The following is a 26,947-nucleotide window of genomic DNA, read 5'->3' as shown; positions in this document are numbered from 1 at the left end:
CAATATTATCTTTCTATTTTTAACATCCTTTTGATTAGATTAGAAATTTGATACTAGGATTTTTGTGTCTCCTAGCAGGTTCAATTAACCTTATGCAGTTGTAATACTTAAGGTGTCAATCCAGTTGGAAAACTTCACTAACAATCAAGATGCAATCAAGAAATCACAAGTCAAGCCAATTCAAAGAGAGTGTTTGTCTACCAGTCCTAGAATGATCAGAATACAAAACGGAAATGTGTTCTAGGACTAGAAATGAAAATGCATGACAAGAAGCGAAAATGAATAAAAACAAAAAACGAGTCTAAGCATGAACTAAAAGGCAAGAAGCGAAACAGTCTCAGGAATGTAATAAAAATCAGAAAGAAAGAGGTCCTAAGGATGGAAGTAATTGATGTAGGTGGAGTCTCCTAGTCTACAGAGTGTTTAACATACCACAAGCGATCCATCCCTAAACAACGAACATCACAAATTAGCTAATCCAATCTCTTGGCAAAAGCTACTCAGACTCAACCACTTCCATACCCAGCTCTCGCTAGAGAAACATGGTTGAGCAGGCATGACAAACAAGTTCGTTCATGTCAACAAACATCCTAGACAACTAATCTCTTAGGCTAGGAACGTAAGTCTCTGGCACTAGTTGGTCAGACATTTCATCAAACACCTTTTGGATGTGGAAATGTCTCGAACCTAGTTCCAATTGATCAGAGAGAAACTAGCATTTCTAACACTAGTCCAGAAGGGAATCAATAAAATCAAAGCTTAAACACTCTACATCCTAAGATCCTCCACCTAATCTATCCCATCCTCAAGGACTACTACACTACTCAGATCCGAAAATCATTATCAAGGATGCAAACACAGAAAACATTGAAACACGCATTATTAGGTAGATAAAAAAAATAAGATGAACAACTTTGTAGAAGTAATCAAATGAAAATACTGAATAAACTCACAGGTGTCGGAATACAAAGTCTGAGAACGTTTTTTGGTGGCTACGGTAAAAACCTTCTCAGAAAGAAAACAATACGAGAATAAATGATAAGATGTCCCCCAGCCAAGACTTAACAAAACATATTTATAGTAAAAATATGTAAATCCCTAAAACTTAAAACGACAAGGTGAAGAGTCGGTTTGGGAATCTCCTGAAGCGTGTAAGACAGAACGTCATCCTGACATGTGCGAACGAGTCGGTATGCGTCCAGTCCTCGATTGGTATATGAAAGTGGATCGAATGGTGTGAGTGAAAGTGGCTTGAGCGTGGTCGGTGAAAGTGACTCGAGCGTGGTCGGTGAAAGTGGCTCGAGCTGGTGTATACGCATCCAGTAAAACGATGATAACTCTTGCACCACACCACCGATTGGCTTGAAATAAACGGCATTGCAAAGATGACTCAATTCTCTACAATTTGGGTGAAGACGTCGAAATCTAAATCCCACTCGAGTGGAACGGCTCGAACGGAGTGGCTCAATCGAGCGGATGAGACTTGCTCGAGAGACGGTTCCGGGAGTGTTGTGAGATTGGCTTGAGAGAGGGTGCAGCTCAACTGGTGACTTGAGAGTGGCTCGGTTGGACGCTGGGGAACATGGCTCAGACGGACGCTGGGGAGCATGGCTCGGACGGACGCTGGGGAGCATGGCTCGGACGGACGCGCTGGAGAGCATGGCTCGGACGGACGCGCTGGGGAGCATGGCTCGGACAGATGCGCTGGGGAGCATGGCTCGGACGGATGCGCGGGGGAGCATGGCTCGGACGGATGCGCTTCCAATCGTCTCCTCAATACCTGAAATACTCTAAAATGCACAATGTATGCAAGGATGATGTAAAAACTACATAGACATGTAAAGTGTATAGAAAAGACTAGAAAATGATGCAAAACAATCAGTTATTCTAGCTAAATGTATGATAAATATATGCTAAGGAGAGGCAAAATATAGACATATCAAAATTGTTTACATAGTCATTAAACAAAACAACCCTTAAACAATTAGGAGGATAATAATACAACTGAGAAATGACAGGTTGTCGTTGTGCTAGTTTGGTTGCAATTTATCAGCTACTTGGTTGCAATTTATTAGTACCAATCTTATCTATTTTCAATATTTCCTCCAATAATTTGATCGTTGCTCATAGTGTTCATATTGACACATGATTATTAGGCATGTCTTTTATCTGTTAAATGACGAATCATCTATTGATAATCATTTTACTCACTTTTTTTATTCTTTTTCTACAAGTTCATACGTATTATAGTTTGGTGACTTGATCTAGTTGTAGTCTTGTAGACACATCCGTATCAAATAATTCATTAAAACGAAAATGGAAATAAGTACGATGCATGGAATCAAAAGCGGAAGCGTAGAATCGAATTTTTTAAAAACAATTAGGAATCGAGTACGCATTGGAAGCGTTTATATATATATATAAATATATTTATCTAATATAATAATTTTCAAATAATTTTTTGATATATATATATATATATATCGAATCTAATATTTTTTCAAAGTTCCTTATAAAATTCTATTTCAGAAAACAATAAATATTCTCAAATGTTGTTATTTAGCAAAGTTAATAAATATATTCTCACCAAAAAAAATAATGAATATACATAGAGAAAAGGATTAAAAAACTATCTATACATAGATATTGATTATTGCCTTTAAGTATAGATTTAAAACTTATTGAAAATTATATTAAAAAAAGATACGTGTGAATTGACTACCCTAGTTGCTTCTTCTTCCTTTCTTCTTCTCCAGCCCGCTGCACACATCTGCTCCTATACTGTATTTTAAAAAAATTTCAAACTCTACATTTCTTATATTTATGGAATCTATTGAATTAAACTACATATGGGTACAGATTTAAACCATTCAACAAGTGCTTTGGGCATATATCTTTGACATAACAATATAAACTTGCCGTAGTGGAATTTCCAACCTTTGCATATATATTTTTGATCACATTTTTTAATAGCTCTGTCCATGTTAAATAAAGTTTGACTTTTAAATCCAACAAAATTAATATGAAGCTTATTGCCTCATTTTCATTGTGTTTAGATGGATGATTATAAACCGAAAGCCCAACAAAATTAGAAAATGCTTTAGGAGAAAAATGACATGGAATAAAATAAATTTATTATAGGTTGACATATGATGAATTGTATTATTTGAAATGTTTTCATTGGTTGAAGATTTTACTGATGTGTCAAGCTGAGAAGAGACTAAAATGCTGAGTTGTAAGATTCTCCTGAAAAACATCCAAGTTTTATTGTATTGATAAGTTGTGTAGAGCAAAATCTATATTATGAAAGATGGTCAGCTCTCTCCATTAGAGTGACACATCAGCAGTGGAGAGAGTGCCACATATCTATTCTCATTAAATCAAACAGACCTAAACTTAAAGGAATATGAAACATCTTTCATGTTTTTTTTATATATCACAAACAATTTCAACACTTACATAAGAAATTTAGAGAGGCTTAGAACATGTCCCAAAAAAATAGATGCATCACCAAAAGACAAAATGGTATCGGGAGTGAATCAAAGCGCCACTTCTTCCACTTTGCGTAAACCATGAATGTATTGGCATATGCATTACAAATGAGTCAATAGTTTGAAAAGTTGCAGTGATAGAGATATTGATTAATATTGTAAAGAAATTTATGAAAGTTTGTCCCTAAAGAAATAAATTTTTATATATAAAGAAGATTGAAGTTTTGTTCACTATCAAATGGAAGATATTTGAATAAAACTGTACAACGTTGGTTTAGAAAATACAGAGAAAAAGAGGAAGATATTTGAATAAATTCATGACTGTTGGTTTTCCTATTTTAATATTTAGAAGTTGTAAAAAAGAAAACTGAATAAAACCAAATTCTTATTTAAAACCAAATTCTAGAGTTATATTCAAAAAAATTGAAGAGCTGACATGAAAAGAAGATATCTATCTTAATTATATCTATTAAAGAGTTTAGCCAATCTACAATTCTTGATAAATAGAAAATGTTAGTGTTTCATAGTATTTAATTGAGAAGCTTAAGTATGAATATATCTAAATCTATACTTAAGCTTTTTTTTTAATGAATGTAAGATTTATTCAACCAAAAAACTCTTTCTTACAAAATATGCATCTTTAGATCAAACTTTCATTTAATATATTTTCTTTTAAAGTTTTAGACAAGAATTGTAGAATGTTTAAATCTCTCAAGACAAAGTTGTTCGTGCATTGCATGTATCTAATGATTCAATTACAAAATAAAAAAACCAATGTGAAGTATTAAAACAATCAACGTCAAATTATATTTTTCAAGATTTTCACAATTAAAAATAACAAAGATAAACTCTATATAAGAAATAAATTAGTAGCAAATTAAATTGTTTAAAAAACAGTAAACCATAAAGCCGCGCCTAGCGCGGGTATTCATCTAGTAACCATAATAATTGTAGTTTTGTCTATAATAATTAATCAAATTCTAAATATATAGTTTTTTTTTCTTTCTAGGATCTGATATCAAAACGATATGGTTCCGATTTCTCAGTTATTTGCATAATATTATGCAAGTGTAAATCGATTCAGGTACACATCTCTAAACGAAGTATTTTTTTCAACTAATCAAACGCAGTTCTATTGTGTTACGTGCCATATTATACTTACGTAGTTGATCGATCAACGCCGCCATAAATAAAGGAAAAATACGAAAGAAAGAAAAAAAAAACTTAATTAAATTTACGTTGCATGAGCATGCATATACAATTAACAGATTATGAGCCGAAACAACATCGGGTTTATATAATTTATATCAAACCTCAAAACAAAAACAATCCAGCAGCAACAATAAAGACGGTGAAGGAGGAAGAATAAGAAGAAGAAGAAGAAGAAGAATCTGAGTCCTTAGGCTGATTTGTTTTCTTATCTGAGTCACCTTCAGGTTGAGCAAGCTGATCATCTTCGTTACTTTCGTTTACGCTAATTGGCACGTAATCTTCTACGACTTCAACTCCATCCGGCGCTAGATCCATCGGGACTTCGTAGTCCGAGTAATCTTGACCGCTCGTCGTTGAGTTAAACCATTCGAGAGTCGTGGCAGGAGATTTTTCTGTGGTATTTGACGACGTCGTCGGTGGAGAAGGTGAAGATGAACCGGCAGCATGAGCTCCACCGGCTAGAGCAAGACCTATGAGAAGAATTGCTAAAGAGAAATGTCGTCGAGCCATATACATATCTCTCTGTGTGTATAAATCGATGTCTTTCTAATTTAATAATGGATCTTGTGGTTATTTAGTATATATGTAAATGGCACAATTTTTTTTTTTTTTGGGGCTATATGAACGATTATCTTGGAGATTAAGAGAGAAAGAGAGAGATCAATGAAAAAATTTGAGGAGGATGAAAGTAAAAAGAAAAGGGAAATAAATTGGGAATTTAAGCCTAATAGACTATGGTATGTTTGGTAATTAAAACCAGGTGTTTGTTTGTTTGTTCTATGTGTGTTTTTGTTGAGTTATCTAAAATTGAATCATATAGGCTGTTATCTAAAGTTGTTATATGTTATACTGTTTCACAGTTTTAGAATATGGTTTAATATTTTTTTTTTTAGCGTTTGCTTTTGTTTTATTGACAACTTTGAATTATGGGTTGTTATCAGACTTTTTAACAACTTTGAATTGTGGGTTGTTATTAGGCGAGCCTATTGCTAGAGAGTTTTGTTATTTTTTTTCCAAGAAATCAGTAGGCGTTCACTAGGCGGTGATCCAACGCCTAGCGCCTAAAACACTTAATTAGAATCTAGGCGGTTTAGGCGTTTATATTATAAACTAATATATATGATATTATATACATAATTATACAAAATATGTATAAGAATAATATAATTATTAAATCAAAAACAAAACAATAGATAAAAACATTATTTCAATTCATTTTAAATAATATATTAAATATTTATAATTATGTTTACAGAAATAAACCTTATAAATTTTAAATTTGTGCAATTAAAATTTGAAAAATACACTAAAATGTGTGATTATACTTTTCACTATTTTTTATGAATAAAAGTGTTAAAAATTATAAACCAATAACATAATAATTTAGTTCATTAATAATCATATATCCGGATAACACAAAACTTTTAATGATTTTATTAACTTCTAAATTCAACAACTCTAGAATTTAGATAATTTTTTACAAATCAAAAACTAAGAACATCAAAACTTTAAGAGAGATTTTCAAAAACACTTATTTTTCTATGTCATTTTTCAAAAATACCCATTTTTAATATATAAAATGACTAAATTCTAAATCCTAAACCTCAAATATTAAACCATACCCCTTAAAACTACATCCTAAATATAAACTAGAGAACCAAAAAATAAATAAAAAAATTAAAAAAAAATAATTTAACATATTGTGAATTTTAAAAATTAATTTAACATATTGTGATTGTATAAAAATGAAAATTTTCAAAAATGCATTTTTGAAAATGTGTATTTCAAACAACGACATTTCTAACAAATTCTCAAACTTAAATAGAATTTAATAAATTGTGATTGAATAACAACATATTGTAAGTAACATTTAAAATCATTAAAACAGTATTTAAATTACAAACCAATAACATCCCTCCCCTAAACGAGTTGTTATAAAAAAATTAACATCCCCTCAACGTTTTAATTAAAGAAATTTAGTTTACGTTACAAATTGACTTACGGAAAACTCATTAATCATTACCAAAAGTAATTTTTTTTTGGGTAAACAGATTCATTTTCATTAAGTATTTTTGGAAGACATTAAATTTTTTTTTTTTTTTTTATCAAACGACATTAAAAAATTTTAAAAGGAAAAAGATATATACGAAAAAAAAAAAAAAGAGAGAGAGAGAGAGAGAGGATGAGGAAGTAGTAGGAACATAGAGCAAATCGCCAAGATCCAACCATCCAAACATGGCGGCTTATAGAATTGATGAAGACATTACTCCTCCACGTACCATTCTCTCTCTCTCAACGTGTCCCCTTTCAAATCTCCTTCTTCCATGCGACTCCGATCATTCTTCTTCTCTTCTATCTTCTCCCTTTCACGTACCCCTTCTCCTTCTCTTCCTTCCTCTCGTTGTTTCTCCTCTCTCTCTCCCGCTATGTCTCCTGCTCCCGAGAAATCCCGACAAGGCAATGGCGAATGTAATGGTGATTTGAAATCTAAGGTTACGGTTGTTGGTAGTGGCAATTGGGGAAGTGTTGCTGCTAAGCTCATTGCTTCTAATGCCCTCAAGCTTCCTTCTTTCCATGGTAACGTCTCTCTGACGCTCCTCCTTGATTCAATCCGAATGATCAAAATCGAAATTTTTTGATGTGGCTTTCTCTTATATATAGGGTTCGTGTCATTATCATCTTCAATGCTTGTTTTTATATTCGAGGACAACTGTTAAAAATTGAAAATTTGGGCTAAAGTTTTGTACTTTCATGTTGAGCATTGTTCAAGTTTTTGAATGGTTGAAGAAGAAATGGGTTTGTGATGTATGCTTTGTAATGGATCTTTTGATTGAAACCCAAAACTTTCAGATGAAGTGAGGATGTGGGTGTTTGAGGAGGTTCTACCAAATGGTGAGAAGCTCACTGATGTAATCAACAAGACCAATGTAAGATCAGGTGGATGATTTTGATAAAGATTGATTTTTCAATGCTTTGAAACACTGTTTTATATTGGTTTCTTGAGTAGGAAAATGTCAAGTACCTTCCTGGGATTAAGCTAGGAAGAAATGTTGTTGCGGATCCTGACCTTGAAAATGCAGGTTTGTGACTCTCACTTATGAAATCTTTCTCCTCTCCATTGATCTCGATTAGATTCTTGAAATTGATGGGTTTCACTGATGATGCAGTGAAGGAAGCAAACATGTTGGTTTTCGTTACACCGCATCAGTTCATGGATGGTATATGTAAGAAACTAGATGGAAAGATCACAGGAGATGTTGAGGCTATATCTCTTGTTAAGGGAATGGAAGTGAAGAAGGAAGGTCCTTGCATGATCTCAAGTCTCATCTCCAAACAACTTGGTATCAATTGTTGTGTTCTTATGGGCGCAAACATTGCAAACGAGGTTTTTTACATGATCCAATTTCACTACTTTGGGTAATTTCTTCTGTTTTTACATTTCTCTGGCTAATAATGTAATACAGATAGCTGTGGAGAAGTTTAGTGAAGCAACAGTTGGATATAGAGAGAGTAGAGAAATAGCAGATACATGGGTTCAGTTGTTTAGTACTCCGTATTTTATGGTCACACCGGTAAGAAGTCTTGATGCTTTTTTTTGTTTAGTTCCTGGTTGTTAAATGGCTAAGTTGTTACCATCTAGGATTGCAGAATATGGAAAAAATAAATCCTCGTATAAAGAATTTTGTGTTTAAAACAGGTCCATGATGTGGAAGGAGTAGAATTGTGTGGGACATTGAAGAATGTAGTGGCTATTGCAGCGGGTTTCGTTGACGGTTTGGAAATGGGTAATAACACAAAGGTAAGTTAAAATGAAGTTTTTTAATAGACATACCTAGTTTCTAGAGATCTCAAGCTATTTACTTTTAAATCTTTTTTAGGCTGCAATCATGAGGATTGGTTTAAGAGAGATGAAAGCGCTCTCAAAGCTTTTGTTTCCATCTGTTAAAGACAGTACTTTCTTCGAGAGTTGTGGTGTAGCAGATGTCATTACAACTTGCTGTAAGAACTGAATAAAACCTGAGATATTTTCGCCCTTTTTGTCCATTGTTACAGTGGTTCCATTTTGACTCTTCTTTTACTGACTATTACAGTAGGAGGAAGAAACCGAAGAGTTGCGGAAGCATTTGCAAAAAGCGGAGGAAAAAGGTATTACCTTTCGTAATCAAATTGATCTCCAGTTCACGTTAACTGCTTCTAGTTAGTGTTTTGATAGTTTTGTGGTGTTAAATGTCACAGGTCTTTTGATGAGCTTGAAGCAGAGATGCTACAAGGGCAAAAGCTACAGGTAGACCACCAAAATATATAGAGAAAATTAATGAAGAGCCTATACTCTTAGTTATGTCTGTTTAATCTTTCGTTCTGCTTGTGATGATTCTAGTCCTAAATTCTCTGTGTCTATGTCTGATTTTGCTTATTAAAGGGTGTATCAACAGCAAGAGAGGTCTACGAGGTGTTGAACTACTGTGGTTGGGTGGAGATGTTTCCACTCTTTTCAACGGTTCACCAAATCTGCACTGGTCGCCTTCAGCCTGAAGCAATTGTCCATTACCGCGAGCAGAAAGCTTGATATATATCTATTATTGGTTGTCCATTCATCTTCATAGATTTGATGAATTGACGTAGAGAGGTTAACGTTTTTTTGTGTGCGACTGTTTACTAGTGAGTGAACCTTCTAGTGAGGGTCGAATCCATACCACGGAGCTCATTCGTATATGTGTTCAATGATGTAAGCACAATTACCGGTTTTTTGTCTATCAAGAAATTTGAATGCTTCCACTAGCCTTGGGCATACGGGTACCCGAACCCGATCGGGTTCGGATCTTCGGATTTTCGGATATATGAAAATAGAATCCGATCGGGTATTTTATATAATCGGGTCGGGTTCGGATAAAACCCAAATGGGTTCAGGTATTTTTGAATACACCCGAAATCTGAACTGAATTTCGGATATCCGATGGATTTCGAGTATTTTTATCCGAAATTGATAAAAATACTCGAAATTCTTATCAAAAACCCGAATCCATACCAAAATACCCGAAGAAGCATATAACTTAAATATCAAAAAACATAAAGATTGAAACTCAGAATTGAAAGTCTTAAAGAGTAAAGAGTTTAAAAGATTCAAAGAGAATGCAAGTCTAAATTATGATGTTTAAAAGAGAGAAACAAGTAGATAAAGTTTAAATGAGAGAAACAAATAGATTAGACAAGTAAACCAGTCTTCTAATCCTCTTCTTCTTCTCCCATGTAACATGCTCAAGAGTCTTCTTCTTCACATTCAAACTCTGAACATAAACAAACCAACATTACAAACTGTAACTTGTAAGTAAGTACTTAACATGGCATAGAGAGATAAGAAAGTAACCTCTTTGAAGCTCATCTTCAAACTCAACTTCTGCAAGAATTTGAGCATTTGTAAGCACCTTTTCTTCAAACTTTATGTCTTGTTTTAACCATTGTTCAGTACACATCAGAACCTCCACCATGTAGTGTGTAAGACAACTTCTGTAGGGATCTATTATCCTTCCACTAGTGCTGAAAGCACTTTCAGAAGCAACAGATGACACTTGCATTGCAAATAAATCTTTAGCCATCTGAGAAAAAACAGGGTACCTTGCACTATTGACCTTCCACCAAGAGAGTACATCATACTCAACTCCCATCATTAAATCTGGATTCTCAACTTCTTCTCTCAGATTTGTATCTAGTTCATTATTATCTCTAACTCCAATAGTTTTGAGCAATGTATCATACTTCTGCTCCATCGGGTTGTATCCATCAAAAACATCATCCGAGTTAAATAAGTCTTGATGTCTCTCTCGATTACTCTGCGATGAGCAGTGAGACTGTGTTTGTTCCGCAGATGCTGTTGCTTCAACATATCTATCACTATACTCTTTATACATATCACGCATTATAACATTAACTGAATCCTTCATTGCCTTAGCTTCTACAGTCTCTACCCCATACAACTCCTCAAAACACAAATTTGCAAACTGCATCTTCTTTCTCGGATCCATAACACTAACAATAATCAACATCCTGTTAATGTTCTTCAACCCACCCCAATACTTATCAAATTTCTGAAACATTTTCTCAGCATTTAACTTCACCTCGCTATCCCTAGTAGCACAAAGTAACTGAAGCTTCACAGCAATGTTAACTATCTCGCCATAACACTGATGTGCATTCATAGTAGTTGAGGCGGATACTACCAATGTAGCCTTATAGAAAACATTAAGAAACTTAACTAACCTCTCAATTTTACGCCAATCTTGACTCAAAGGAGGTCCAATCCTTTTTACGCCATCAACAGTCTCCAAGAAGTGATCATTGTAAAGCTAATCCTCAAACTCCATTTTATCAAATGCTCCTTTAAACTTAATCGCCCTTGTCAGCATCAAATATGTAGAATTCCACCTTGTGCAAACATCTAGTGGCATACTACCCTTTGAGAACCTACCATTTTTAACTCTTTGCTGAAACGCCTTTCTTCTATTTGGTCCTGACCTGACATATGAGATACCATTACGGACTGCAGCCACACTAGCATCGATTTCAGTCAATCCATCCTTCACTATCAAGTTTATAATATGACCAGCGCACCTAAGATGCATGAAATCTCCATCCATAACCAGAGAATCATTTGATACCTCAGAAAAGCTTGATTGAAACTGACTCAGAGCATTGCTATTAGCAGTTGCATTGTCAACAGTGACACTGAACACCTTCTCTATCCCCCATTCAGCAAGACATTCTAGAAGTGTGTTTGCAATCGTCGTACCTTTGTGATCTACCACATTCTTAAATCCAATTATTAGCTTCTTCAGTCGCCATTGTTTGTCAATGTAGTGTGCTGTGATAACCATGTAACTTGAACCTATAAGAAAAAAAAATAACAGTAAGTCTAGGTTATTAAGAATAAAAAGCTAAGATCAGAATTTTAGTTTTTGAAAAAGTACCTGTTACCGAAGAAACCCAAATATCAGTGGTGAGTGAGACTCTTTGCTTATTAGCCAAAAACCATTGCCTAAGAGTAGCCTTCCTCTCCACATACATTTTCACAATGTCTCTTGTTGCTGTCCTTCTTGAATGCGGTTTATAGAGGTTAACCTAAATGAATTACATATAAGAAGACTGATTAAAGCCGTAACAAATAGATAAGATTGATTACATCAAGTGTATAAGAAACATGTATTAAATCATTCACATAATCAAAGATATAGTGACTGACCTTATCGGAAAAAAATCTTAACGCCACTCCTTCTACAAAAGACAATGGCAACTCTCCTATCACCAACATTTGATTAAGTGCTTCTCTGAAAACATGCTCAGGGACTTTTGCATACTGAATATTTCCTTCCTTATTAATCACCTGTTGTCCTCCTGTAGCATCTTGACCTTCTTCCCATCCCTTGTAGGCCTTACATATTTTGAGATGGTTCCACAAGTTCTTCGTCCCTGATTTTGTTGAACATCCTAATTCCTTTCCACAATAGTTACACTTACACCTGTTACGGCTGCCTGCTAATCTTGTGAAATGGGTCCATACACCATACCTTGGTGCTAGTGTCCTTGGTGTCTTGGTTTGCTCAGCAGTAGTGCCACCACCAGATCCACTTCCCTGAGTTTGTTTCCTTTTTCCTCTTGCTCTCGGTCTCGGTGTCATCATTTCTTCTTCATCGTTTAATTCATCATCAGTATAAACTTCGTTCACTGGGTTTGACGAACCCATCTGCATGTCATATTAACAGAGATAGCAATCTGCATATCATATTAACAGAGATAGCAAAGTCAGAGACTCAAAGTAATCATATAAGGCCCGTATGCAAATCATATAAACAGAGAACCATATACGAATTTTAACTAAGACAAGTACAAAGCAGTTTCAGACAAATCAAAGCAGTAATCATGTCAATGGAGTTTGTAGATTCACACTAAGTCTAAAAGCAGTATCGGATTCACACTAAAACAGTATCGGATTCACACTAAAGCAGTATCGGACTCTAAACAAGATGAAACATACAACATCAAAGCAGTATCTGACTCTAAACGATCAAAAAAATCGAAGGAAGATGAGTTTCAGATCAAAGAACAAACCTGTGATTTCCTTCGTGAAGTCGCAGATGAAGGGGGGATGCTATTCGATTTAGGGTTTCCAGTTTGAACAAATGAGATTAATATCTGATTTTATTGGGTAAAAGCAAAAAAGTAACCTCAATTTTGAAGCTTGGTAGTCGAACAGGCTATAACAAGTTCTAAAATCGACAAACACAAAGAAATGAAAAGGGAATTAGGGATTAAGGGGTTAATGGGTTTTACATTATGTTCGGGTATCTTCGGATCTGGTTCGGGTATCGGATATTACCCGAACCCGATCGGATATTACCCGAACCCGATCGGATATTACCCGAACCCGATCGGATATCCGATCTCATGAAATATCAAATCCGATTGGGTATTTTACCCTATCCGAACCCGAACCGAACCCGAACCGAACTGCTTACTTCGGATTGGGTTTGGGTTCGGGTTTCAGATTCGGTTATTATGCCCAGGGCTAGCTTCCACATTGACTATTTTGGAAGTTAGAATTTGAGTTCAATTTGAAGTTTCTCATGGACTTAAAAATTAAGAATAGACTATTAAAATAAGATAATTAATATTTTTATTCATAAATTTGAATATTTAATAATACAATAGTTAATAATATTTTTTAATTATTTCAAATTCAATTCTAATACCATAAAATTTCAACATCCAATATTTTAATTTTATTTTGTAAAATATTTTCAGATTCATAATTTTTTAAAAATTAAAAAATTAAAAATATACCTATAAATTAATAATTATTATTTTACTCTATAAAATAATAATTATTAATTTATAGATAAATTAATATCACTATAAATTAATAAAATGTCCTGGTCTCAATATTATTGAAGCAAGTATTAACACCTAGGTAAAAATCTTTACCCAATCAAATTATAACATTAATAATACATGTCGATTTATTCTTATGTGACAAAACAAAAGGAAAAGAGTTAGGGAGCGTTTAAATCGATGCTTGATTTTTCTTTCTTTCTAATTAGATTTCTACTTTTCATTTTGGAGATTAAGGACATTTCACGAAGCAATCTCAGATTTGTGCATCGTAGGAAGAGATGCTTCAATGTATATTTCTCCTCTCCGATTCTGGGTAAGTGAATCTTCAAATATTTCTTTCTGGATTCAGTTCGACTTTGATTGATCAGTCTAAAATTTAATTCATCTGGTTTGTGTTCACATAGAGCTAATGAATGATAGAAAAGCAGTTTACAGGTCATCGCGTTGATGGATCCATATGTGCTTGGTTGTAGGATCAATCTATTAGTCAAGGGCCTCAAGGCTATCCCTTTAAGGTAGTTTTATACTAAAGTTCCCTTCTTTTTTTTGAGTTCATTGATTCTTGGGTTTGTTTGATTTGACAAAATTGAATCCAAAGTTGGTGACTTTAACTCATGAGTCATCTTTTAGTTCTTGATTGTACTGTCTTAGTGTGAATGTTTAATACGTCAATGTCTTAGTGTTAGTGTGAATATCTTAGTATGAGTTTAATCTTTTAGCTCATGGGTCATGTTTTAGGAGGTGCAAATTCTCTTGGAACCCCAGTTTTTGTTAACTTGGATATTTGAGGTTTATAAGAACTGTGTTTATCTTAAAGTAAACCTCTTTCTTAGTTTTATCTGTTTAAATATTTGGCGATGTCTAAAATATAAGTATCATCTTCAATATCATCCTCAAAGAAGTTTAAGACTGATGTCGATAACCTTCACTCTCCTTTAAATTTGTGTTGTTTTGTCTGTTTTACAGGTTTATATATATATATATATATATGCTCGTGGCAGATTTTCGTTGTGTCCATTAATGCCTCATGATTGACATGTATGACATTTTTTTTAATTCTCTTGCTTCATCTTGAACCTTTGATTATATAATTAAGAGGTTTGTTGTGGTTAAGTCCTCATATGGTCTTGTGGCAGTGGTCTCATTTTTCACTCGCAATCGCTTGTTGCTTTTGAGATCCTCTTTGTTTACATCTTGAAGATAAATATGGTAATTATCAATAACTTCTAATCATTAATCAAGAAATATATGATTGGTTGATTTATTATAGTTTTGGTTGTGCTCTTTTGTTTGCACTTGTTGACTAAAAGATTGTCTTCCTACCATTGTTTGCATTTGAGGTAGCAATTTTGATAGGCGTTGTCAGCTATTCCATTCAATGCCTCAGGAAAGGGCCGAAAGGCCAACATGTACAACCTACTCAACTTCTGGTTCCTATAGAATATCACGAAACTGTTGTTTTTCATCTGCTTACATTTGTTAGCTATCTACTCCTGCAAATGGAAATGTAAAATAAGATTTATATATGTTAGAATCTTCGTAGTCTTTCCTTCAAAGTTCTGGTGCTTTTGAAGTTAGCTGCAGTTATCTTTCTCTTACGACAAGTATGGCTGCAGTATCCTATCATTCTTTTATCTTAATCTCTCTCAGCAATACGTTTAAGTGTCATTCTTTTATGTGACCCTATATGATTAGTGTATGTGTAAAGACTTTTTTTTTTTTTTTTTTATTGGGCTAAATGTATGTGTAAAGACATGGTCCAAGAAATCAGAATTTAGTGGTTGTGTATGCTATCTAAATGATTTTGTATCGGATGTTTGATTTCTTTTTCTGAATTTAAGTTGCATATATGGATTTGGTCTTGTAACCCAGTTTTCAAGGTAAAGAAATCAAAAACCAAAAACAACTTCAACAAACAAAGAGATATTCAACAACAAAAGTAAAGTATTTATCCATTAACTTTCTCCAACACTAACAAAAATAAAACCAAAATATAATGGAGGTGAACTGGTGAAGATAACCAAGAAGTAGAAGAAAATTAAGTCGGGAAAAAATAACATCTCATCTTTTCCAAACAACTATTTTTTATTTAAAATCTCATTTCATAATCTAAGGTCAAGGTATGAAAATATATATATTTAGAACAACAATGCTATCTAGCTATTCTACCATAATTAAAAGCATAATCAATAGAAACCATCAAAGTTGTTATCATTAAATTTAATACCATCAGCTAAAATAGATTAAATAAAACAAAACAACTAACAATAATAATGTATGATCCAATGTATTGTAATACAAGAAAAAAAAAACAAAATTGATTTTAGTCTACAATTTGATTACAAAAATAAACAAAAATCCAACAACAAATAACAAAAAAAAAATAAAAAAAAAATATTACCAATAAAATTGTCAAAAACTAATTTATCATACAAATAATTAAAATAAAAACAAAACTAAAAACATTCCCGCGGGTACTATCCTAGTTTATCCAGTTAGACACGTGTGAGTGTGATGTGCGCGTCGACACTAAAGACGTCATGTAGTTTCTTTAACATCAGTCATGAAAACGGCATGCAGTTTAAAACCCGCAGCTAAAAAGAATAAAAATATCACCGAGATTGGGAGAAAGATTCCGTTGGAACTTTGGTTCCCCCTTCACTGTTCTATCTTCCTCTCTGGTGCATGATTCCTAATCTCCGGCGACTTCTCCGATTTCACAGTCAGTGAGTTTTTTTTTCCCTACTCGCACTTCCGTTTCTTCTTCAGCATCTAGAAAGTAAACCTCGCTAATTTGACAATGTTGGGGTTTTGAAATCGCTCGTCTCGTCTCGTTTTCTTGGACCTAACCTAGTTTAGTTACGCCGATGCTCCGCTCCTATAGGAAACGATTTCTATCTTTCTCTGTTTGTGTTCATGGTGGATTCGATTTCTTTTGAGTTTTTTTTTTTTTGCAGGTCGCTGTGAAATTTTTTCATCAATCTTTCGAAATTTTAGAGTGTTTTTACATCTGTGAAATTGATGGATGAATGGTGAAACAAATCGTAATCGCTTGGCATGTTCTTATGTTATGGTCACTAATCTTGCTGCATTAGGCTTTCCGAGCTTCGTTTTCAACCTTAGGGCTTAGAATTTGGAATTTTACAGTCTTTCATGGTGTTTGTGTTCATCCCTAAAACCAATGATTTTGATATATCTCTTAGGTTTTGTTTTAGGCTTTGAGTTATCCTATATTTTGAACTGATCTTGTTGATCTCAGAACCAAGATTGTGGTTTAATCTGAAATTGGGATTTTAGAGAAGATTTGTGTGCTTATGTTTTGATTATACACAAAGACAAAGACAATGCTGCTCTACATGCGGTTTGTTTCTGAGATTTTCATTAGTTATATCTCCTGAACTGTCAACAGCTATGACTAAAAGAAAAGCAGAAGAAACGACGCCTCCTTCATTGGAGAGCAGCAGAACTGGACAAGACTTTTTTGGCTACTTTAGAGCTCAAGTAGAAGACCTCTTGTCTCAAGAAGAGAAGATCTCTCATCATAAACATGGGGCTACTCACAAGTCTTCTACTGAAATTATAGGAGCTGAGTTGTCAGATCTCAAAAACGAGAAGTTGAATGCCTTGTTAAGGCAGTGCGTGTGGGATTCCATTCCAGAGGTTGAGGAGGTACACTTACTCATCCTGGAAATCATATTTGGTTTGAAGACGATGCTTTAGCTTTAGCTTTTAATTAAGAGACATTTATGTTAATCACACAATTCGTTTGCAGATGCAGTCGCGTGTTGAATCAATGCATCTGATGTCTCAATTGAGTAACAAGAAACCGTCAATCTCACCAACAGAGACTGTGATTCCTGAGGATCCTACGTTTAAAGAAGTGAGATAATATGCTTCTTGAATTCTTCGCCTGATAGATGTTTTATTAAACCCTTTTTTTTACCTCACATTTGTTCCCTTAGGTGGAGGATGATTTACAATTACTTATGAAGTCTGATCCTGATCTTGTTAAGGAAATAGTGAGCAAACATTCAACTGATCTTCTTGCCAGAGTAATTCTCTAAATAAATTTATTATTTGATTAACATTTCAAGCTCCCGAAACATCTCTAATGTCATGCTTTGATCTCTGCTTTGAATAGCTGAACGATACGCAGCAGCAACTTGAGAAACTACTTGACAACGTGGTCACCACATGCAGGTATAATATATAGTTTGTTATCTTTCTGTCTCGTCTCTCCATATGTATAGTTAGACAATCTTTTTTCAACTGTTACTTATGTGTTTGTTTGTTAAGTCTTATCAATAGACCTATGAGCCGTGGAGAGAAGCGAAAACTTCAGAAATCAATCAAGGAGCTACCTGGACCAAATCTTGAACGCGTTGTTGAAATCATCAAAAACCACTATGTAGCTTTGGGGAGAGAAATGCCTGATGATGTTACCGTCAACATGGAGGAGGAAGTAAGGCATTAGGAAATCTTTCGTGACATAGACTCCCTGTCCAATACTTCATATGGAAAACTATAACACTGTTTAAAACAAATGTCTGTTTCAGGACAACATTTTGCTCTGGAGATTGCATTACTGTGTCGCCGCAATCGAGAGTGCGCGGAAACTTGCTAGCTAGATAGTACAGGTATATAAATCCTTAAATCCTTCTCTCAAGTTGTGAGTATATTAGGAAAGGAGAAGGAGATAAACATGGTAATTTTGACTAGAAAGATCCGACCGGTTTTGTTCAGTACATGGATTACAGGAAAGAAAAAACATATTTGGTCTATTGTTCTGAGCTTTGAGGATTAACAAAGAAACTGCAAGATTGTAGTTTGCAATTTGGAGTTTTAGTTTTTTACTACCTATGCTTTCTACATTTTGAAATCCAAATACTTTAATGCAGTGTGAAGGAGTTAGAATTTATGATCCAAAAGATACTGTATTTTTCACAAATTAGCAGACACATATTCTACTTTAAGGGTGTGTTTTCTCAAATTCATTGATAAATACTCTACTTAGAAATACATAGGTAAATGGGTGAATGAGATCGGAAAATATATGATTCTTCATCATGGCGAAGGCTGAAATAAGAAGCACAGTAACCGGAAAGCTTCACGTACTCCATCTTCACCCAGCACATCCTCACCACCCGTTTCAAACTGAATCGGCATTTCGAAGCACAATGGCATAGTACTATCGATAGTCACGTTGACCATCGCGTTCTCTTCATCAACTTCTTGAACAGTGCCTAGCTGATCCCCAATCACCCGGAAATTCTGATCAGTCCAGAGATCCTGAGGAAGACCAACAATCCTGACCCAAATGTGATGGCCGATGGGTAGTCGTTGTGTATAATGGGTTCCCAGCGTACAATCGAAACCATCCAGTGATTGAAACTGAAAGGCTCCATTGCCATCACCTCCAGAAGATCTTCCTCTCTCTCGAAATCAAACCTGAACGTTCCTGATCCCAAGTTCATCTCCTTTCACTCGGTCCTCTAGTTTCTAGAGTCTGGGTAACGTTATAACCAGTGAGTCAACATTCTGAACCTCGGGGTTCATAATCCTACCGATGAGCGTCGTTCTCTTTAACCTTGTGATTAAATCTGAGTTGTCAAACGCGGGAATTCGAATTATATCTGAGTCGTCGTCGTCGGACGCCATGAGCTTGATCTAGTCAAACATAGAGAGAGATACTAATCAACATTGGAAGGAACCTCATCATCAACATTAACCAAAAAAGATTCAAGAAAGTAAGTAAAACGCGTGGAGCCGTTTTCATATACCTCGCAAAAAGACTAGCTCAAAAGAGAAGAGCCGAGAGATAGAATCTGACCAAACGTATGAGGATCCAGCGGCGAAGGATAGCTCGTGAGTTTTAGGGTTTTCAAAGTGAGTCGAGTGAGAAAGTCAGAGAGAGAGAGAGAGAGAGATCTCGCCAATAAATTCCCGTGAGGGTCATCTCAATTGTTTGGTGGTTATTTCATCTATTTCTTTCTTTCTTTTTTAAAATTGTAATTTCTGATATTTCTTATTTTAAATTTTTTATCAAACGGAAAGACCAAACGAAATTCAAGATTGTTTTTTATATTTTATTTTTGTGCACTCGAAAATAAATAATGTTCATTTTAATAGACACAAATTAAAGTGAAATTTTCTTTGTTAATAGTTTCTTATGAGAATTGTTTTTTTTTTATAAATACTTTGGTGTTTGAGACAACACTTGATTGTTTCAGTATAGATAGAGGATATAGTTACTTCACATAGTTCAAAAGAAAAGAAGATGATTGTCAAACAAACATTATACTTTTTAATCAAAGGTTTTTATTTCTCAAATTTTATTAAAACTTTTTAAATAGCCTGCCTTCTCATTACATAATAAAAACTCAGCTCCGTGAATAGTTTTATGCATCTCTTGACTTTGAATCCCAAATGTGAACTACCTTAGTTCGTTTCTTCATGCGCCATAACATGGTAGTGCAAGTCGCTTTGTGGGCAAGATTCTTTATCATGACGAAGACTAAAACAAGAACCACAGTAACCGAAAAGCTTCTCATACTCCATTTGCACCAACACCTCCTCACCACCATGTCCAAATCGAATCGATATTTCGAAGCACAATGGCATAGTACTATCGATAGTCACTTTGGCCATCGCATTTTCTTCATCCACTTCTTGAACCGTGCCTAGCTCCTCCCCAATACACCGGAAATTCTCACGGGTCGAAAAACGCAAAGGAACACCTACGATTCTGACCCAAAACGTGATGGCCGATGGGTAGTTTTTGTGTATGATCGGTTCCCACCTCACAATGGAAACCATCCATTGATTAAAATTGAACGGCTCCGTTTTCATCACCTCGATAATATCTTCCTCTCTCTCGAAATCAAACCTGAACGTTCCTAATCCCACGTCCTTCCCAACCACTCGACCCTCTAGTTTCCAGAGTCTAGGCATCATCAAAACTAATGATCCCACACTCTGAACGTCAGGATTCATAACCCTACCGATAAGAGTCGTCCTCTTTAACCTTCTGATTAAATCCGAGTTGTCGAACGCGGGAATCCGAATTTTCCTTGTCATGAGCTTGACGCTCTTCCCATTGTTTCCACCAACCTGCGACATGGTACCGTATGAAAACCGAGTTTGATTGTAATGTAACTATGTAAGTGAAGGCCTTGTCTGAAAATTTTCCAATTTATACACAATAAGACCAATCGGTGAAAATGATGTCTGAATCATGCAAAATATTCTACATAATAATGACATAAATTGACAAGTTATTTTTGCATGATTTGAGTTTTCCATTCTTTTGCTCCCAATGATTCTAATTTCTATGGCCAAATCAATCGAGGATTCCTTAAGTAATTGTTTTTCCAAAACTGTAAATTATGACCATTTCTATTCCAGATCCTTTTCATGATTCATCGTACAAGAAGATTTCAAACTTGCGAACGTAACATAATCAAATCAATACAATGATATACACTAACTAAATTAAATTAAATTAAATTAAATTAAATTAAATAATAATTTCTAATTTTGGTTTTTTCATAAGATGTTTTTTTAGTAAACCTTTTTTCATATTATTTGATTGTATGTTTTTTTTTTCCAGTGTCTTTTTATCTCCACTGATTCTTTTACCATTTTTAGCATTTCTTATAAAAACTGTAAACCTGTAATTCAATCACATTATAATTTTTAATATTCAGGCATTCCGAAAAACATTTTGTAATTATGGAGTAGACGGTGGATAGGGCCTTAGAGTCAAGGCATTGCGATTAGTTTGACAGTAACATCCGTCATTATGTCAACGTTATTGTATTCATCCCCAACTTGATAATGATAATCCAATATTTTGATACCTTAAATTACAACTGGCTAATTAGCTAATTATAACATCTAATTAATTAATTAAAACTCAGATGCGTGAATGAGATCGGGGAATAGTTCCATGCATAATGCATCTCTTGACTTTGAATCCCAAATGTGAACTATCTTGATATATACTTATATATATATATATATATATATGTAACATAGTACATAGACCATGAATTTGTTCTCCTAATTAGATAGTTAATCACTATAAACTACAACTTGTTATAATAGTCAAATTCATAACCAAGACCATTATCATTAAGTCTTCTCCATCTTTCGCTATAAATAGATTATAACCCAAAGCTAATCACAATCACAAATACAAAACAAAACCTCTCAAATAAATCAAGAACAATAGTGAATATTTGCAATGTCTTCACGACAAACAGTGAGGCACCCGAGTCACAACCATCCACTACGCGGTCACAAATGCGAAGCGAAAGACGAAATCATCTGCTCGGGTTGTGATCTCGATCTGGTTGGTGCAGCTTTCAAATGCACAAAGTCATCAGACTGCGATTACTTCTTGCACAAGTCATGCTTTGACCTTCCTCGTGAAACCAACCACAAGTCTCACCAATCCCACACGTTGACTTTGCTCTATTCCCCAAAGTCAACGTATACGTGTAATGCTTGCGGCGAGTACGGGTCAAGTTTCACGTACAACTGTTCGGCATGTCAGTACGATGTACATGTCGGATGTGTTTCAATGCCTGAAACAGTGAAGCGTGAAGATCACGCACATCCACTCACTCTTCTTTACCGTTCTCCGTATAACCAACCCGGTTTAGTTTCCAAATGCGATGTTTGTGAAGATATTGTACCGGATAATATCTGGTCGTATTATTGCAAGGAATGTGATTACGCTACGCATTTACACTCATGTAAGAAAGAGGAAGAAGCAAAGAAAGAAGAAAAAGGAGGAGGAAGCAAAAGCTCGGTGAACTCAGAGCTAGCTGCAATGTTAGAGGCTCAAAGAGAAGTAGAGAGGATGCAGATTGAGATGCATATGGCGATGCAAAGTGCTTTGATTTCGAAAAAAGCTAATAAGGCGGCTCTCAATTGCATATAATTTCAACAAGTTGGGATTTTTCAAAATTCTCTTTACTCGTATTTCTGTTTTCTATTTCCTTGACTTGGTCATGTTGTTGTTGTTGCTAAGTTTTCATGTTGTTGTTGCTGCTAAATTTTCATGTTGTTGTTGTTTGAAATTGCTATCTGAATTAAAAGAACTATCAGTTGTTTGATTTTGCATCCATCATCCATGCTACTTTGGTATATGTTTCGAGTTCTACAATCCATTTATAAGTTACTTTCTGACAATAGGTAATGAAATATTAAAATTGTGATTTGAGAAACTTGGTTCAAAACATAGATGTACTCTAGTAGTTTGTATTTGATGTGTTAAAAATTGAATTTAAATCCGCTTATGAAATATTGGTAAAAAAATATATGAAGCTTACACAAAAGCTAACAAGTAGATAAGTACACAAAATACAATACACCAACTAGGATTATTTCGATACTAAAAAAAAAATTTCAAAGAAGAAAAGCATGCTAAACTTGGTGCAATCGAACCGAATAAAACCAAATATATCAGTGTTCTTAACATTTACAATAAAAAAAAAAAAATTGAATTGCAATATAAAAATCAAACTGAACTAAAACCAAAAATCAAACTAAATTTTTTCAAGCTAAACTAAAGAAAACGATTTTATTTGGGGTAAAAAAAAAAACCTAACCACATTACAAATGGGTTTCATTTTGACAGAAACAAAGCCCATTTAATAAAATTAGGCCCATTTATATATCATAGCCTCAAAATATGGTTAAGCAAAGGGGGATTAATTGAGGAAGAAGAAAACTCTGTTAACTATTACTTATTCTCCGGTTCGAGCTTCCTTCCTCTCGCTAGCTACATCTTCTTCAAGTCTAAGGTAACAACATCACCCTCCCTCTCTCGCTATATCGTCTCCGTCGATTCTTTCTTCTCAATTTTGGTGAAGATTTAACCCATCCTCCAGCGATCTCGATCCGAGCTATGTTGATTTAATTTGTTTTTTTTTTAACTTCACACTGAGTTTTCATAAATCGGTTGTTAGTAATTTAGTATGTGACTATTACGTTCCCCAATCTGTTCTTCTGATTTCGTTTCATCATCATCATCTAGCTTTGGTTCTCCTCAAGATTCAAAATTTCACTTCGTTAATTAAAGACTCTTTTTTTTTTCTTTCTGGGCTGATAAATTTGTTTTGTTCCGTGATTTGTGTAGAGTGGGGTGAATCGGAAAATGTCGCAATCTTCCGTGGAGTTACCACCAAAAGGTGGGTTTAGCTTCGATCTGTGCAAAAGGAATGATATGTTGACACAGAAGGGTCTTAAAGCTCCGTCGTATCTCAAGACTGGAACAACTATTGTTGGGTTGATATTTGAGGTCTGTGTGTTTCTATCTCTATAAATGTATTTGCTTTTTTTTGGTTTGCTTTCATAGCTTTTGTGTGTTTAGCGTAGTGTGACTTGTTGTATAGTGAGTACTCTCTTTTAGTTATGAAAGTTAAAAAGTGACCTAAGGTTCAAGAATTGTGGGCTAAGGATGCAAATGTTAAAGAAAAGTGACCTAAGGTTCAAGAATTGAGTGCCTTGTGGCACCTTTTTGATTAAAATTGGATTGCCCTAATTATTGTGAAGTTGTTTGGTAGGAAAATGGAAGTATAAAGTGTTGTTGCTTGCTAAACCCTTGATCGTGTTGATGACTCTTTGCCTTTCTCTACACTTTAGAACACTGTATGAAACATGCGATGATGAGTTGTGATCCTGTGTTCTTGACGTTCTCTTTCGGATTACCTAATAGATGTTTGCTGAAGATATACAATGTTGATTTCCTTTACTTGTTTGTATAGGATGGTGTGATACTTGGAGCTGATACACGGGCAACTGAAGGGCCCATTGTGGCTGATAAGAACTGTGAGAAGATTCACTATATGGCACCAAACATTTACTGTTGTGGTGCAGGAACTGCTGCTGACACTGAAGCAGTAACTGGTAATTCTCACCTACCAAATTTCTGTACTGTTATGCCAGATCGAAGTTTATTCCTTTGAATCCCTGTTTAATTTAAACCAGAAGTTAGCAAACACTTGCTCCATGAAACCCACTGCATAGCTAATTTGATTACCATTTCACTGTACAGATATGGTCAGCTCGCAGCTGCGGTTGCATAGATACCAGACTGGCCGAGATTCTCGAGTCATTACTGCATTGACTCTTCTCAAAAAACATCTTTTCAGGTATTTTTGCTTCACCATGACCAGAAACTCGTGTTATATATACTAAAATAGGCATATGTAATTGAACTTCTGAAGTATCATTCAGTTATCAAGGTCATGTCTCAGCTGCTCTTGTGCTTGGTGGAGTTGATATTACCGGGCCTCATCTTCATACGGTGAGTTTTTAACTCCTGATCAAAGTTCTCCGCTCTTTAAAAGCGTTTATAGTTCAGGTTCTTTCATTTTGTATTCACCTCTAACGTTCTGACTAAAAATGAAGATATACCCACACGGTTCCACTGATACTCTGCCATTTGCTACAATGGGGTCTGGTTCCCTTGCTGCCATGTCAGTGTTTGAAGCAAAGTATAAAGAAGGTCTAACTGTAAGTAAAACAGAGGCATTTTTATCTTTATACATTTTTCTAGATTTCTTCTCGCCGTATGTTTGACGTTTTTGACTCAAATCTTGCAGAGAGACGAAGGAATCAAGTTGGTTGCTGAAGCCATATGCTCTGGTATATTCAACGACCTTGGCAGTGGTAGCAATGTGGATATCTGTGTGATCACTAAGGTTTGTCATACTCCATCTTCCTCTCCTTTTAATAAAAAAGATGTACCATCTAGAAATTTGTTTGTTTCATGACTGACAAATAGATTAAGCGAAACCAAAGTGATTCGCTACAAAACCAATACTTTGGATTACCTATATATTTTATTTGAAACTTATTGTGTGAGTCGATTTTGTGACAGGGGCACAAGGAATACTTGAGGAATTACATGGAACCAAACCCAAGAACCTATGTTAGCAGCAAAGGCTATTCATTCACCAAGAAAACTGGTAAGAAGCTACTTGTTGCAACACTTAAAATCGTTTCTGGTATCTGTCCTGATTGTTGAAGTGTTGAGTTTGGTTTAATTAGATATTTTTTCGTCTTCATCTTGCTGTTTTTGTTTCTCTGTAAAAACAGAGGTTCTACTCACCAAAATTACACCATTATCGGAGAAAGTGGAAATTGTAGAAGTGGCTGGTGAAGCTATGGAGGAATGAAATGATTGTGTGAGGGATACTTAAAAGAGTGAAATCATTGTCTTACCTTACATTTACATTTTCTACTTTGTTTAATTTTAAGTTTTAACGATGTAGTTGTCTCCATTTCATCTTTAAACTATGGATGATTCTTTTTTGTCCGCAACAACCTTTTAAGACGAAAGCTTCTTAGTCCAATCTCTGTTTGACATTCTCTTTGTTCTGTAGAAGAGACCAAATTGAGTAATTATTAAGAGACACATTTCTATATAGATCCTTCCGCAATCAAATTTATCAACATCAACACATTTGAAAGCCATGAGTTACGACATGCGCAAGACATATAAGATTTTTATAAACAGAGCAAACAATAATCTTTTCAAAATGGGGTCAAAATACACATCAACAACACTAATTCAAAAGAACCAATAGATTATATGTTCCACACTAATTCAAAAGAACCAATAGCCTATGCTTTCATATCTCTATTTTCATATATATATATATGTGTGTTTGTGTGTGTTTAGATGGTAGCAAAATCAATAAGTAAGACGAGCAAAAATGACTCTAGCTAGAAAAATGAACATAGTATCAAAGGGAAAGGGTAGACAATGTTCCATCATTTCTTCTTCTTTTATTGGTTATTCTTCTACAGAATAATATAAATCTGGAAAACCCAATACATAATAATGTAAAGATTGATATAAACTTAGGAATATATAGATGTTTACCATACCTTCATCTAAACGAAAATTTTAGCAAACTCGTATATATAGATTCTGAGGTTTTACGAGGATTTAAGTTATTTACTCTCACCACTTTAAGTCCCTACACAAGTACAATATGGGTATAAATAAATAATTAATGTTATCTGAAATCTATTAGTGTACGTAGTGCGTAAGCAGTACAACTGCTAAAAATAAAATTCTGATGCGTTTTCACACGTTTCTTTTATTTTTCCCTCTTTCTCACCTAGATATTAATACAAACGCTGTCTTTGTTTTTCATAATGGAGAATATCCAGTTACCACTTACCAATGATCATAATACTTTTTATTTTGTTGTTATATGTATTGGAAAGCCAGAAATTGATTATATTGTATCATTTGATATTGCAATCCACAAAATCTGGATTGCAGGTAATGGTATCCTAAGAGCACATGACCCATATATTCCACTTGATTCAGATAT

The 26,947-nt window shown here is 34.6% G+C and overlaps 5 protein-coding genes, 1 long non-coding RNA gene and 2 pseudogenes across 17 annotated transcripts; 5 read left to right on the top strand and 3 right to left on the bottom strand.

Moving 5' to 3' along the window:
• Nucleotides 1–4,805: 4,805 nt before the first annotated feature.
• On the bottom strand, nt 4,806–5,213 carry LOC104719728 (uncharacterized). The gene has a single exon (XM_010437696.1). The coding sequence runs from the start codon at nt 5,211–5,213 to the stop codon at nt 4,806–4,808; it is 408 nt and encodes a 135-aa protein (XP_010435998.1).
• A 1,617-nt stretch (nt 5,214–6,830) lies between these two features.
• LOC104719727 (glycerol-3-phosphate dehydrogenase [NAD(+)] 1, chloroplastic) lies at nt 6,831–9,482 on the top strand. The gene is made up of 10 exons (XM_010437695.3): nt 6,831–7,280; nt 7,554–7,630; nt 7,711–7,783; nt 7,871–8,088; nt 8,168–8,275; nt 8,401–8,502; nt 8,582–8,702; nt 8,795–8,849; nt 8,940–8,988; nt 9,124–9,482. The coding sequence occupies exons 1-10, from the start codon at nt 7,028–7,030 to the stop codon at nt 9,268–9,270; spliced, it is 1,203 nt and encodes a 400-aa protein (XP_010435997.1). The 5' UTR covers nt 6,831–7,027; the 3' UTR covers nt 9,271–9,482.
• Nucleotides 9,483–13,698: 4,216 nt separating this feature from the next.
• LOC104719726 (uncharacterized) lies at nt 13,699–15,440 on the top strand. Of its 2 annotated transcripts, none has more exons than XR_756660.3 (5): nt 13,699–13,899; nt 14,015–14,101; nt 14,553–14,624; nt 14,723–14,795; nt 14,931–15,440. It is a non-coding gene; the product is annotated as an uncharacterized LOC104719726 (long non-coding RNA). The 2 variants fall into 2 exon arrangements; XR_756661.3 differs by having other exon boundaries at nt 14,927–15,440.
• A 720-nt stretch (nt 15,441–16,160) lies between these two features.
• LOC104719724 (uncharacterized) lies at nt 16,161–19,748 on the top strand. Of its 8 annotated transcripts, none has more exons than XM_087470161.1 (8): nt 16,161–16,312; nt 16,996–17,255; nt 17,359–17,466; nt 17,549–17,638; nt 17,728–17,786; nt 17,895–18,048; nt 18,143–18,223; nt 18,611–19,748. In XM_087470161.1, exons 2-7 carry the CDS (start codon nt 16,998–17,000, stop codon nt 18,212–18,214), a joined length of 741 nt encoding a protein of 246 aa, XP_087326287.1. In that variant the 5' UTR covers nt 16,161–16,312; nt 16,996–16,997; the 3' UTR covers nt 18,215–18,223; nt 18,611–19,748. The 8 variants fall into 8 exon arrangements, with proteins under 8 accessions (XP_087326287.1, XP_087326286.1, XP_087326283.1 ...); XM_087470160.1 differs by having other exon boundaries at nt 16,184–16,312; nt 18,601–19,748; XM_087470157.1 differs by having other exon boundaries at nt 16,184–16,312; nt 17,883–18,048.
• LOC104719725 (uncharacterized protein At4g02000-like) lies at nt 18,501–19,244 on the bottom strand (annotated as a pseudogene). Its single transcript, XR_756659.3, has one exon. The product of XR_756659.3 is annotated as an uncharacterized protein At4g02000-like (transcript).
• A 276-nt stretch (nt 19,749–20,024) lies between the features above and the next one.
• Nucleotides 20,025–20,705, bottom strand: LOC104720656 (uncharacterized protein At4g02000-like). The gene has a single exon (XM_087468772.1). It carries the CDS (start codon nt 20,703–20,705, stop codon nt 20,025–20,027), a length of 681 nt encoding a protein of 226 aa, XP_087324898.1.
• A 1,071-nt stretch (nt 20,706–21,776) lies between these two features.
• Nucleotides 21,777–22,715, top strand: LOC104719723 (protein VACUOLELESS GAMETOPHYTES pseudogene; annotated as a pseudogene). Its single transcript, XR_015568044.1, has one exon. The product of XR_015568044.1 is annotated as a protein VACUOLELESS GAMETOPHYTES pseudogene (transcript).
• Nucleotides 22,716–23,278: 563 nt separating this feature from the next.
• Nucleotides 23,279–25,967, top strand: LOC104719721 (proteasome subunit beta type-7-B). 2 transcript variants are annotated; one of them, XM_010437687.3, is made up of 9 exons: nt 23,279–23,398; nt 23,734–23,895; nt 24,362–24,503; nt 24,652–24,748; nt 24,834–24,903; nt 25,008–25,112; nt 25,202–25,300; nt 25,480–25,567; nt 25,698–25,967. In XM_010437687.3, the coding sequence occupies exons 2-9, from the start codon at nt 23,752–23,754 to the stop codon at nt 25,775–25,777; spliced, it is 825 nt and encodes a 274-aa protein (XP_010435989.1). In that variant the 5' UTR covers nt 23,279–23,398; nt 23,734–23,751; the 3' UTR covers nt 25,778–25,967. The 2 variants fall into 2 exon arrangements, with proteins under 2 accessions (XP_010435989.1, XP_087325473.1); XM_087469347.1 differs by having other exon boundaries at nt 23,343–23,461.
• The last annotated feature ends 980 nt before the right edge of the window (nt 25,968–26,947 follow it).

Source organism: Camelina sativa, chromosome 10, assembly GCF_030686135.1.
Source record: "Camelina sativa cultivar CO46 ecotype springtype chromosome 10, ASM3068613v1".
Lineage (NCBI taxonomy): Eukaryota > Viridiplantae > Streptophyta > Magnoliopsida > Brassicales > Brassicaceae > Camelina > Camelina sativa.
The sequence above is the reverse complement of the archived record's forward strand: the minus strand, read 5'-3'. Positions and strand labels throughout refer to the sequence as shown.

Bases quoted from the DNA above. Each gene is read 5' to 3' on its own strand.
- LOC104720656 (XM_087468772.1), bottom strand. From the start codon at position 20,705: ATGTCGCAGGTTGGTGGAAACAATGGGAAGAGCGTCAAGCTCATGACA.
- LOC104719727 (XM_010437695.3), top strand. From the start codon at position 7,028: ATGCGACTCCGATCATTCTTCTTCTCTTCTATCTTCTCCCTTTCACGT. The intron at 7,631-7,710 runs GTAAGATCAGGT...TTTCTTGAGTAG, and splicing joins ATGTAATCAACAAGACCAAT to GAAAATGTCAAGTACCTTCC. The intron at 8,089-8,167 runs GTTTTTTACATG...AATGTAATACAG, and splicing joins GCGCAAACATTGCAAACGAG to ATAGCTGTGGAGAAGTTTAG.
- LOC104719721 (XM_010437687.3), top strand. From the start codon at position 23,752: ATGTCGCAATCTTCCGTGGAGTTACCACCAAAAGGTGGGTTTAGCTTC. The intron at 24,504-24,651 runs GTAATTCTCACC...TTCACTGTACAG, and splicing joins TGACACTGAAGCAGTAACTG to ATATGGTCAGCTCGCAGCTG. The intron at 25,113-25,201 runs GTAAGTAAAACA...CAAATCTTGCAG, and splicing joins AGTATAAAGAAGGTCTAACT to AGAGACGAAGGAATCAAGTT.
- LOC104719728 (XM_010437696.1), bottom strand. From the start codon at position 5,213: ATGGCTCGACGACATTTCTCTTTAGCAATTCTTCTCATAGGTCTTGCT.
- LOC104719724 (XM_087470157.1), top strand. From the start codon at position 16,998: ATGACTAAAAGAAAAGCAGAAGAAACGACGCCTCCTTCATTGGAGAGC. The intron at 17,256-17,358 runs GTACACTTACTC...ATTCGTTTGCAG, and splicing joins CCATTCCAGAGGTTGAGGAG to ATGCAGTCGCGTGTTGAATC. The intron at 17,787-17,882 runs GTATAATATATA...TTGTTTGTTAAG, and splicing joins AACGTGGTCACCACATGCAG to TCTTATCAATAGACCTATGA.